This window comes from Gavialis gangeticus, unplaced genomic scaffold (assembly GCF_001723915.1).
Source record: "Gavialis gangeticus isolate Ggan-Ray unplaced genomic scaffold, GavGan_comp1, whole genome shotgun sequence".
NCBI lineage: Eukaryota > Metazoa > Chordata > Crocodylia > Gavialidae > Gavialis > Gavialis gangeticus.
The window spans coordinates 70,226,039-70,238,199 of record NW_017729029.1 but is presented as its reverse complement, the minus strand read 5'-3'; the positions used below and the strand labels follow the sequence as shown (position 1 = coordinate 70,238,199).

Sequence of the window (12,161 nt, the reverse complement as noted above, 5' to 3'; positions counted from 1 at the left end):
TCTATCCCCACCCCGCCCTTCCACCACACCAGACTTACCAGCTGGAGGCAGCTCTCCATGCTGGGTATCAGAAATTGGATCACTATCAGCTAATATGCCTCCTTAAAAATCAACTATTGGTATCAGCCCTCTACTAAATGCTGCAGCAATAGTGGACATTATTTCTCTTTTGCCCCACCTTTTTCTGTCTAAAAACTTCTAGAAGGTGACGTGTCCTTACAGCACTCTCGTGTCACATCCGATTTTCCTGTTTGCTGATGGCATTCAGCTCTGCCCCATGACTCAACTGCCAGTAATCTAATCAAGTATCCCAGAAAAATAGGGACACAACAGAGAACTAAATGGTAGAACCTCATTGACATTAGACTGAGATAGAGGGAACCAACCAGAAGATATGTCCATGTTCATATGCCCCTATTTGATTGTTCCTGCATTTCTATCATTTGTTTCCCTGTTTGTGGGGATCCTTGGAGTGGCTGAATATGTGTATACATTAGAAATGTCCAAGTGTGTCTTTTAGCATTTGCAAGTCTTCAGCAGATTGCAAGTTTAGTTTTTCTACTGCAATTCCTGCCTTTGCTATTATAAGCATATTCTGGACGTGCTCTCAACCCTTTGGTCAATCCAAAAGCTTAGGCAGGTGCAGAATGCAGAAGCTCATCACTACTACTGTGCATCTCAGGGCAACATACATCATTCATACTCAGTGGGCATGTCTACACATTCAACAACGCACCGTAATTACAGCGCATGGAGTTAAAAGTTGTAATAGCAGGTACTACTTAATGTGCCATAATTGGTGCTACTGTGCAGTAGCACCAGCCCACCCCTTTTATGTGATGCTAATGCACAGTAAACCAATTCTATATAGATCTATATGCCAATGTGCAGTAGAATTAGTTTACTGTGCATTAGCATCACGAAAAGGGGGTGGGCTGGTGCTCCTGTGTAGTAGCACCAGCCCACCCCCTTTTTGTGATGCTAATCCACAGTAAACTAATTCTAGTGCACATTGGCATACTAGCACAGTTTTTGCCTGCAACGCTAGCATGCAGTAGAATTAGTCTACCATGCATTTAGCGTCTCATGTAGATGCGCCCGCTGATTTGCACTTCCTATTTCTTTGCTTCTATATTGAATTCAAAGTGCTTTTCTTGATGTATAATGCACCAGAGGGGCTGGATCTTCACTCTTGAGAGCCTACATCTGTTTCCTGTACTTTCACAATTGCATGGGTAGAAGTATTTGACCTAGCCTCCATTAGCGGAGAGGAGCTGACCACCGAATGTTGTCTGTGAAAGTGCTCTATTCTGGTATGGGCGTCTTTTCTTCCCCACCTCACCCTGGGTCTAAAACAGACCAAGCAGATCTTCAGAACATGCTACAAAACATCTTGTTATGTGGGCTGCTGTGGAAAACATACTTCTGAGATAAATAGATGTGTGGGAGAACAGGGAGAGTCAAGTTCTGTAGGCAATTTAGCTTTGTTTTCCAAGGTTGTGTCAGGGTTTCTAGAGTCCTAGGTAGAGACACAACAGTTTAAACAATTATAAAATCTAAAACTCAGGACTTTCTGAGCCTTTCTTTTGGCCATTAATAGTAATGGAAATCTTTTCTACTGTGACACTGTTCTACAGATGGCCCACAATTGCACATTACCTTGAAACACAAATTCTGACCTTGAGGATGATGTGTAGGTTTACCAGGAATTCAGGTTCCAAGTGGCTTTTGTTAGATTCCCTTTTTTGTGTGTGTGTGTGTGTGTGTGTGTGTGTGTGTGTGTGTGTGTGAGAATTCATCCCTGAGGACACATCTATTATGCCTCCAAAGCAAGCCCCAGGGTGCTGTGATAAAACATGTAGGGGTACACTGATAGAGATTTTTTTAGCCAATCCCAATGGCTGACTATTAACCAGCCATATTGGCTGATACCAATCTGATAGCCAATATGCAGCCCCACAGCTTGGAGAGCAGTGCCTAGCCAGTAAGTCTATGAGGGGGAAGGGGCATGGGGGTGGGGTGCAGTTCCAAGCACCCACAGTGAGGGAAGGAATGAGGCTGGAGCAGGGGCAGGCACAGACCAGTTTCATAGTTTGTAGGATCAGAAGGGACCTGAGCAGATCATCAAGTCCGACCCCCTGCCATGGCAGGAAAGAGTACTGGGGTCAAACGACCCCAGCAAGGTGATTGTCAAGTCTTGTCAAGCCTTGTCTGCGGGTGGTGCTGTGGAGGAGAGAGGGGGCTACAGGGAATTTTGGGGTGGCTGTAGCCCATCCCATAGCCCACCTTCCCAGCACCACTGATGCCCACCCTGAGTGCAGCCCTGGCCCATCCCCACCCCAGGAAGAGGCTAACACAGCCCCTAGCCCCGAGCTCACAGCAAGCAGCCCACCCTCGCCCTGCACACAAATCCAAGGGACACCGGCCCTTCATGCCTTCCTTGGGGATGTATGCAGCAGCAGGGAACTGCTCCCCCTCCTCACTCACAACCCCTGGACGAGCCGCCCACAGCTCTGTCCCACGCTCTGCCCCACCCCAGCTGGGCTGTGCCTGCCCCAACACCACCCCCACTCCCTCCCTCACCATGGAGGCCTTTATCTGCCCCCACACACACCCGTTCCTCCCCACAGATATACCGGTCAGACACTGCTCTCCACACTTCCGGGTTGCATTCATGGCCACATGTATGGCTACAGCAGCCAAAAAAAGCCAAATTTTCCTTTTATCAGTGCCAATCGGATATGGACCTCAATGCACCTCTAAAAACATGCACCACTTATTTGATGCATGCACCACTCATTTGGTCCCCCTCAGTGAATGTCCACGCCAAGAAATCAGGCTGTGTAGTCACATTTAGCATCATCCTGAGCATGTGCCAAAAAGCATACCCGAGACAGCTTGAAAATGGATTTAAGTGCCTGTTCAAAGCTGCATTAAACTAGTTACACCACCAAACTTCTGGGTGACAGCAAAAATTAAGCCAGAATGAGATGTGAGTAGTGCTTCCAGGTGGCTGCTTGCAGGGTGGCAACAAAGACACGCCCCAATTCAAGAAGTTAGCAGTAGAAGAAATAAAGCAAAGCACCAAGACATCCTATATAATTAGTCCAACCTTCTTCAACACAAACAAAATAAAAGGAAGAGCACCCCAAAGAATATTTTTAAAGTACTTATGGTAACCCCTCTCTTTGTGGCTGGATATCTTCACAATACCTCTGGGAGGGAGGAAGTACCATTATATGTCCTTTGAAAGAAATTTTAAAAATTGTAAAAAAGAGGCGGATGATACACAACTTTCTGAAGCCACACAGGGAGTTTGTGGCAGAATGGAGCAATGGAGCTTCCAGAAGAGATTTACAACCATTAAGGAATGAAAAACCTTAACATAGGCAATTCTATTGAGAGGTATAAGGCAATGAACCTACTTTAGCTTACAAACCCTCTGGTGTCTCTGCTACAGCAATATGGCAGTGAGCTAATCAGTGTGGAGTAAGCAGAGGCAAAAGCCAGTCTGTACAGATAAAATTAGAGGAACAGTGAACAGCACAAATACCACTCAGCATTAGCCAAAGAACACTGAAATACACCCTCACGCTATAGGCTGCCAAAGCCAATGAAAGCCTGTGTGTCTATCAATAGCCTACAATATCCAAGAGTAAAGAATACAATATTTAGAACAAATGGTCAAGAGAAACTACCCACTTCAAATTCACACAGAAATGTTTTTTAGTCTGCTTTATGCCAAACAATTAGAGTTGGAAAGATTAGAGAATCTTTTTCTCTAGTTACTCTGTATAAACAACCTTTAACTCCTTTTATAAATGAGATGTTATATGTATGGTTTTATACCATGTTCACCACAGTAGTTAAGATTAAGGAGACATTAGAAGCTTAAAATCAGGACAAGCTCATTGAAAAAATATAAATAAAGCATTAAAATGTTAGACTTTGTTTAGCAAAAAAAAAAAGTTTGTAATTTCACATTTCAGTGCAGCCTTGTTATCTTCAAATACAAGAATTAAATATTTGGTACCTGTAAACATAGCATGGAAGTAAGGACTGCAGGCAGCAAGCACAACTCTATGAGCTGCAATTTCCATGTCTTCCGCTACTATTGTCACATCACACAGCAGGCTTTGACTATTTAAGAGATATTAAAGGAAAAAACAATTATATATAAGCAAGCCACAGAGAATCATGTAACATCACATCACCCTAATACTCCCCCTACCCTAACCCCAATCCTAACAAAATGCTTTGAAGACAATGTTGATTAAGCAATGTTTTCAAATGTGTTATGAAACCACATGGCTATTACTCAGTGTGCTTACAGATGGTGTTTGGGTACATGCAGCTTCCTAAAACAACACTCATGAACAGTGCTTTCTTGCTTAGCTAAAAAAAAAAAAGACTTTTAGAAGCAGAAAATAACTAAAGATCTGTATCAGCTTACTAGATAACTAAAAGAGTGAGTAGATAACTAAATGGTGTCACTGGATACATCAGTGTGAATGTGGACAAAGTTTCCCTACCATATAAGTAAAACTATAGATATTTCTAGACAGTGAGGAAGCCTGATTTGAGAGAGTTTTCCTGGTTTTCCTTGCTTTCCAACCATTTCATATACAGATTATAGATATTTTTATCCAGATGCACTAACTTAGATATTTTGAAGATAAACTTTATATTGTGGCCAATTTCTAACTTGCCTAGATGGTCAGTATTACTCTTAACTTAGTGTTGGCACAAGTTTCCTCCCCACTATTTTCACAAAAAGCTTTAATAAAGTTTATTTAAACCACTTAATCCAGTTCTCCATAGTGCAAAAATTAACTACTAGATACAAATTCATTGCAATTTACAATTACTCTTTATAGCTGAGTAACTCAAGCTGCAACCAGGTTATTCCCAGTATTTCTCTGGTAGGAATCATTAGTTTTGTATTACACCTAATGTCATCATCCTCCAGGCAGGTCTCTTCCAAGAGCAATATTTTGTCTCCAAGACAAAACATAAGAATGCAAGTAGTGACATACTGGGTCAGACCACTGGTCCACCTAGCCTAGCATCCTATCTCTGACATTGACACAGGTAGATACTTTAGAGAGAAAGCATCAAATCAAGTATATCTAGAGCAGTGGTGCTCAATCTCCAGCCCACAGGGCTCCCCCCAGGTCCAGAAATTTGACAGTGGAAAATCAGCGGCAGCATTAGCTGCCCATGACTTACAGAGATCCCATGGACCAAACAGAGATGGCACACAGGAATCACTTCATGATCAGATCCAGAAGAGATGCTGGGCTGGAGCACAGTCTGGCTCTATGGCTAGGTCAGCACACTGACTATGCCGGATCCAGCCCATGGATTCACCCCACCCATGGGAACTGGCTTCATACCACAAAGGCTGAGCACTACTGATTTAGAGTGATCTACACTCTTTTTGTAACCCTCTTGCATCCACTAGCATTGGTTTAGAGATGCCAGAGGACAGAGCTCACAGGAGCCAGGGGTCAGAAGATGGGACATCCATGGATTTTTCGGGAGATAAAGGGAAATTGGAGGGGAGGGTAAGTACATCAGAGCTGAGGAATTTACAACATGTAAAGAAAGACCATATTCTGATAGAACAAGAACCAGTGGGAGATTGTCACTCTAGTAATTCTGTCCCATACCACTAATTCCTTGAGCCTCAGTTTTTGAATAGCATATGGCTGTTATCTCAAATGGGATTTGTCATTTAAGTGTTTAAATTATCCATCTCCAGATCTTGAGATGAACAGGTGGGATGGAAATGTGAAATAAATCCAACAGCTGCACACATCTCACTCTTAATTAAAACTTGCCAATTTCATGGCTACAGTTCTGAAACCTAGATGTACAGAGATGAATGATGCAGTTTACTTTTTGTTAAAAGTTATTGTTATAGAATATGAATCAGGTATGAAACCTGCTTTACTGTGAGCTCTTTTATAGAAGACTCTCTTCATTATCAGAAAGGCTTTTTCAAATTTTAATTAAAGCTAATAACTGGTGTAATTTTGTGTCATGTTCATAAGCTGGCAAACCTGGTAATGCATCTTGGTATATAAAAGAAACCAAAATAGATTTTGCCCTAGCAATCGCTTTCCAATTTGTTAGAATGATCTGATACTGTCAAAAATAGGAGAAAGTAATTATTTTAGATTTTCAACAAATTTGAACATCCTTGTTTATAAGCTACTGAAATCTTCTACTAAGCACAGGTTCTGAAGAATTCCTGCTTTTATCTTGATGAAGACTAAAAAGGAAGTAGATTGCTAAATCTTCACGTGACAGAGTTACTAGCCAGACGTCCTAGAGATTTGTATTTAGGGACCTATCTAAGCTATGGTAGAAGTTTGTGGCACAGCACCACCTTTAATCTTGCTCTTTTTGCCACACACCCTTCCCCCTCATCACTGAGTGGCCAAGAGGCAATTAATACCTCGGCCCCGCACTATTCATCTGGCCAATGAGCACAGCACTGGTACCGAGCTTATAAGACTTTCACATCAGAGCTGATTAGCTTTGGCACAGTACTGCATTAAAGTAGTTACACTTCCAATTTAAAAGCTAGTGTGTGCACCAAATTATCTCTGGTACCTCCACATGACATTGTGTTGCACTGTAGTGTGTAAGCAGGCCCCTAGCTTCATTCAAACACAGCCCCTACTTCAAAACTTTCCCTAGCCAAGAAAAAGTCAGCTGTGGAACCCTAAAATATTGTCACAATTATTGAGATACTAAATCAGGTTACCTAGCTACCAAGAAAAAAGATATGTGGTAGAATGAAACAATGCAACTATCCAATCCTTCTAGCAGCAGACTCCTCAGACACACTTTGGTGAATATCCTCCATCCTTCTCTCATTATTCTGAAATCAAGCAAAATGTTTTAAACTATTCTGTCTGCACAATTTCAACTGCATAGACTACACACTTTTCTCCATGTTCATCTGAGACAGGACACTATCAAAAGTTGATGAGCATTGTCATTTGGGCAATGTTAGCAACAGCAAATACACACATGCAAGAAAAAGTGCAGATGAAGAAAGGGGAAAAAGTATTTACAAATGCGTATGACAAAAAACAAGAGAGCATACGCTGAGCTTTAAACTCTCAGGCCTTTCCTACACTAACTTTCTCCCACTGTTACCATTACCTATTTGGCTGAACCATAATTAGTATTGGCTGAGAGTCATAATTGCCAAGTGTTGCTGTTTTTCAACAGTGCTTCACCCAGTCCTGTCAGTACAAAGTTATATCAGTATGGTGTTCATAGATGTAGAGTCAGATGGGACCTGAGCAGATCATCTAGTCCAAACCCCTGCCCTGGGCAGGAATGAATACAGGGCTCATATGACCCCATATGTTAAGAACAGCCTCAGTACAGGGCTGCCAGCACTGCTCAGCCTGAGGGTAGCAATGTTTGGAAACAATTTAAAAAAAGGGTTTTTCCACTGTGTAAGAAGCCTCTGTGAAAGTGATGCAACTGAGTTCACCTGACAATGAATTCAATTCACTGGAATATATGGTATAAGAAGTAGTGACCTTTATGATGAACAAACAAAATCCTCCACATTTATGTCCCATAAAGCAATAACTCTGGCTAGTTTTTCATGTGCAGTAATATAAGGCAGGTCTACTGTACTTTTCCTGTGCCACCACACTTGGGCACCCGCTCTTGCTCTACACTGCCAAATCCAAAATAAGGCAGTTAACCTGCTGTGAGGATGCCTCTGCCAGATCTGTCTCTGCTGTGCCTGGGACCCATGGCAAAGATACCTTCAAGGTGGTTTCACTGTCTCATTTCTAGGTTTGGCACACATGAAGCAAGAGAGCAGGGCAAGCTTCCGGGTGGCACTCTTAGTGCCTGCACTGACATACCTACACTGTACATAGTCCAAATTACCATATGGTGAAGGGCTGGTTCTCACTTTAAAGTTTTACAACATTTTTCTACGGGGAAAGAGATGTCCTTGGGAGTATACATTCTATTTATAGAATAAACTCAAGAAAAAACTCCAGTAACATCATGAAGGGGTGAGGAGGATGGGAGGGGAGAAGGTGAACAATCTGGTCACTAGCCCCAGGCACTGGCAAAAAAAAGAAAAGAAAAAAGGGAATTCTGGACTGGCCATGACCATGCCACCAACAGTGCAACCACTGACACTGCCATGGCCATGTATCACTGCCACCCAGGGCACTCAGGTGTCACCCTACACCTCTGGAAACCGCTACTAACAACTGAAAATGTACTATAAACTCCATGCACAAGCACAAAATGAAGCAATACCTTCTTAATTCATTCATAACTTTGAAAGCTTTCTTCATATGCCAGGGATTCACTGTAACAGGGCAGTGTTTTTCAGTATTATCATCTTTCATATCCAAAGGCTTCTGATGGCAAAGTTTTGTACATCTGGGGAAAAAAAAAGACACACATACAAAGAGTTGAGTTTCTCTTCTTCCTATTGGTGTATGGGGTTTCTTGTTTTGGGGGCTTTTTTTGTGCCTATCTGCAAAAAATGCTTTAGACCTTGTTCTGTAATCAGAGCAATTTCAAATTACTTATTACCAATGTCCAGAATTCAGAGCGATGCATGTAGCTCCATAAACAAGGGTATCAGTGCAAAGCCCAACCTGCTCCTAATCAATCAGGCAGCTGCTCAGAAAGGAGTAGGTCCTTGACATCCTAGCTTCGAGTCATGTTAGACACATTCTCCATCCTGTCCCAATTCCAGGTTTAGTTGGTCTCTGATAAATCTGTACTTTCCCATGCCCTGAACTGCCAACTAGGAAAAAAACAGTTCTCTCTTTTCCTGCCACCCCCCACCTCCCCAACAGATCTTCAGCTGTTAAAACTATTTTTTCCTCAGCATGTTCAAGGACATCCTCCACTGTGTAAACTTTGCCCATTTTCAGTTTCATGCACCGGCTTAGGAAACTTAAACAGTAGTTAAGCACAGCGATCTCACTGATCCGCACAATGCTTTTCTGAATTAAAATAGCGACTACCGATTCCCAATTTCTGTGCTGAAAAAGCTCTGCGTAGTCACACTGATACTAGAGCAACCTGAAAAACTAGCATCGCTTCCTTTACATTCCGAAGTTGTTCATTGCAGCAATAAAGACAGAGCACTTAAATTTTCTAAGAACAAAAATCATCTTCTATTAAAAAAATAGTGCACGCCCCTTTACTTGCTAACAGTAGCCAAGAGCAAATAAAGAAGTGGGTTTTTTCAGTTCCAATATCAATAGGCTGTGTTGCTATTTCAAAAAAGGCATAAACTACCACAGCTCTCATCATACCAATATTTTTTAGTTCTCATGTTGTCATGTCTGCCACACAACTTTATTCCCAAACCTCAAAAATTAACAATAGCCAAACAGAAACTCTCTTTGGAATTCAAAGTACTAGGTTGTTCTGCCCAACACAAATTCTTTAACATTTTACACTCTTTTGTAGATTATTAGAGCACTGCTTAAAATTTGCCACGTGTAAATATCTTGTTTCTTTATGAGTGGGGTCAAATTAAATCTTTTTCACATCCAGAACTCTGACCTATTTTCCCAACTGCATCTCCTAGGGTTTTTCTTCCCAAATATAGTTGCATAGATGCTAGGGTCAGAAGGGACGTCAACAGATCATCAAGTCAACCCCCTGCCTGGGCAGGAAAGAGTGCTGGGGTCAGATGACCCCAGCCAGATCCCCATTCAGCCTTCTCTTAAAGACCCCCAAGGTAGGGGACAGCACCACCTCCCTTGGAAGCCCATTCCAAATTTCACCCACCCTTACCATGAAGAAGTTTTTCCTGATATCTAGCCTAAATTTGCTCCCTGTCAGCTTGTCACCCCAAGAGGCACCCTGGGCACCCGATCCCTTGCTGCGTCCCCCTAATGAATTTGTAGGCAGCCACAAGATCACCTCTCAGCCTTCTCTTGCAGAGGCTGAAGAGGTCCCTCAGTCTCTCCTCATACAGCTCATCCTGTAAGCCCTTAAACATATGAGCGGCCCTCCTCTGGACCCTCTTGAGTCGATCAACACCCTTCTTGAAGTATAACGTCCAAAACTGGACTCACACTTGCTAGTACAGCCACTGAGAAATTTAGTGGTTACTGAAAACTACAAGCCTGTTCTGAGTGCTGTCTTTAAAGGGTTGCCAAACACTCTGAACAGATGGCATGTTTGCTAACGTACTAATACATGAAGAACTCTCCATCCATTTGATGAAACTTTGTCAAATGCTAAACTACAAAACACCCGTGTCATGAGTTATCAAGCCCATAAGATTCTCTTAATATGCACTGTATTTTGACAACTATTTTACCCACTTCTAATTACTTTTGTTTTGCTTATTTGTACCTCCAGTTGAGTAACAGTTGTGTGTGGCACTAACTCTATTTCATCTGTGTCTAGAGGCTCAGCTCAGTAGTATCTGAAACTACTGGATTAAGGAAAGTATAAATCCATGCATATTAAAGAAGACTACAAGGAGTCCAATGCACTCTTAATTACCCTGACTTTTTTGTTAAGGCTGTTGAATCAGCCTGGGGATAGTTTGGGACCCTATGCAAGCAAAGAATGCTCCCTATAGATATCAATGAAAAAAGCATTCCTGACCTTGCACATAGGAATGAATAGTCAAACTCAAACCACCTAAACCATTCATGCATTGTCCCTCACTGCATGAGATAATCCCTGTTCCTAAGGAAATGTCAGTACTACCATAATAATTTACTCTTCCAAAAAACAGCTACAGTTTAATCATTCAGAGGAAACATATGCCATCCCTTGCATGTCAGATTTCAACAATCATTAAAAAAGGTAGAAGACAGTCATGGAAGATGCACAAGGAATAGACAGAATTCAAGCTATATGGCATCAAAGCATGCCTGTGTTGGTTTTTTTTTTTTTTTAAAAAGAGGAAGTCTGTGGTCTGTAAACAGACAGGCAACACATTTAACACATACCGAAAAAAACAGCTGGGAGGCAGTTGTCATTTCTAGCTCCATATGTCAAAGTCTTGACCTGTCAGATCTTGGAAGAACATAAAGTGCTTCCAATTACAGAGATGGATTTTCATCCCCATCTCTCCCCTCCCCTCCATCACACCCTTCCCCATGGCTAACTTCCCCCAACCTCCTTCAAACCTGGCCTGCTACAGACACACTGGTGCCAGTTCTCCCTGAAAGGCTAGTTGTGAAAGCCCCAACACACTGTAAAACATAAGGAAAAGCAAGAGCAAGTCAAGTATTTCCCCACTTAAGCGATGGATATCAATGTGCTGGGGGAAAAAGAGGACATTGCAGCCTCTGGTCAAGTGCCAGGGTGACTGCTAAATCCCAGGCACAAAGTCCTGAGACGGCAAGGAAGATAACACAGAGACGACCTCAAGCACAAGGGAACCATGTGGTTCTTGAAGCAGATGAGAGTCAAATTCCTACACCAGCTGGCAAAGGAGGGTGGCGAGCAGTGTGGGCACCGGAGGAGCTCTCCACCTCCGGTGCAATAGCTTAGTCACCAGGACACTCATCCCACCTTAACCTCAAGGCCGGTCAGTGCCAGGGATGTAAAAACCTGCCACGCTGAAACAGGTGGGAGGCAAGAACCCTTGCAGGCAGCAGCGGCATCCCTCGCTAGCCCACCTGCACAGCCGGCACCGGCTGTTTCTTTTGGGGAACCCTTCTAGGAAGGGCACCACGACACCCACAAACTCCGGCCACGTAAGACACGCGGCCCGCCAGGACCTTCGCCTCTCCTGTGTGCAGGACCCAAACCGTCGGGGCTACGGGATCGTCCCCACACTTCACCTGCCTCTGAGAGCTCCTTCCCTTCCTCCCTGCAGGGGCTGCCCAGGAGTAGCTGCAGCCCCGCAGAAGCCTCCGGGCCCCACTGTGCAGCTCAGGCCTCCCATCTCCCCTCGCCTCCGCGCCCAAGCTCGGCGCTGGCCCCGCACCAGCTTCAGAAAGGGCGATTTCTCCAGAACACCGGGGGGGGGATGCGTGCATCACCCAGCAGCTCCAGCACCCGGGGCCGCGGTGGGGAGCGAGCCCCGGCCCGCCCGCCCGCACTCACACCGGCGGCAGCAGCATCTCCATGGCGGCTCCGCGCGGGCTCCTTGCTCAGAACGCGAGCGCCGA

At 43.7% G+C, this 12,161-nt stretch overlaps 1 protein-coding gene across 2 annotated transcripts in view; it reads right to left on the bottom strand.

Annotated features, from left to right (window-relative positions):
- KLHL2 (kelch like family member 2) overlaps positions 1-12,161 on the bottom strand; it is a 123,502-nt gene extending 111,341 nt beyond the window's left edge. The window contains exons 1-4 of one of the 2 annotated variants that reach the window (XM_019521745.1): positions 12,097-12,161; positions 8,314-8,439; positions 6,776-6,892; positions 4,034-4,140 (exon numbers count right to left, since the gene is read on the bottom strand). In XM_019521745.1, the coding sequence (XP_019377290.1) occupies positions 4,034-4,140; positions 6,776-6,892; positions 8,314-8,439; positions 12,097-12,119 (373 nt within the window). In that variant the 5' untranslated portion in view covers positions 12,120-12,161. The remainder of the gene's footprint in view (positions 1-4,033; positions 4,141-6,775; positions 6,893-8,313; positions 8,440-12,096) is intronic. The other variant, XM_019521746.1, reaches the window with a different exon arrangement.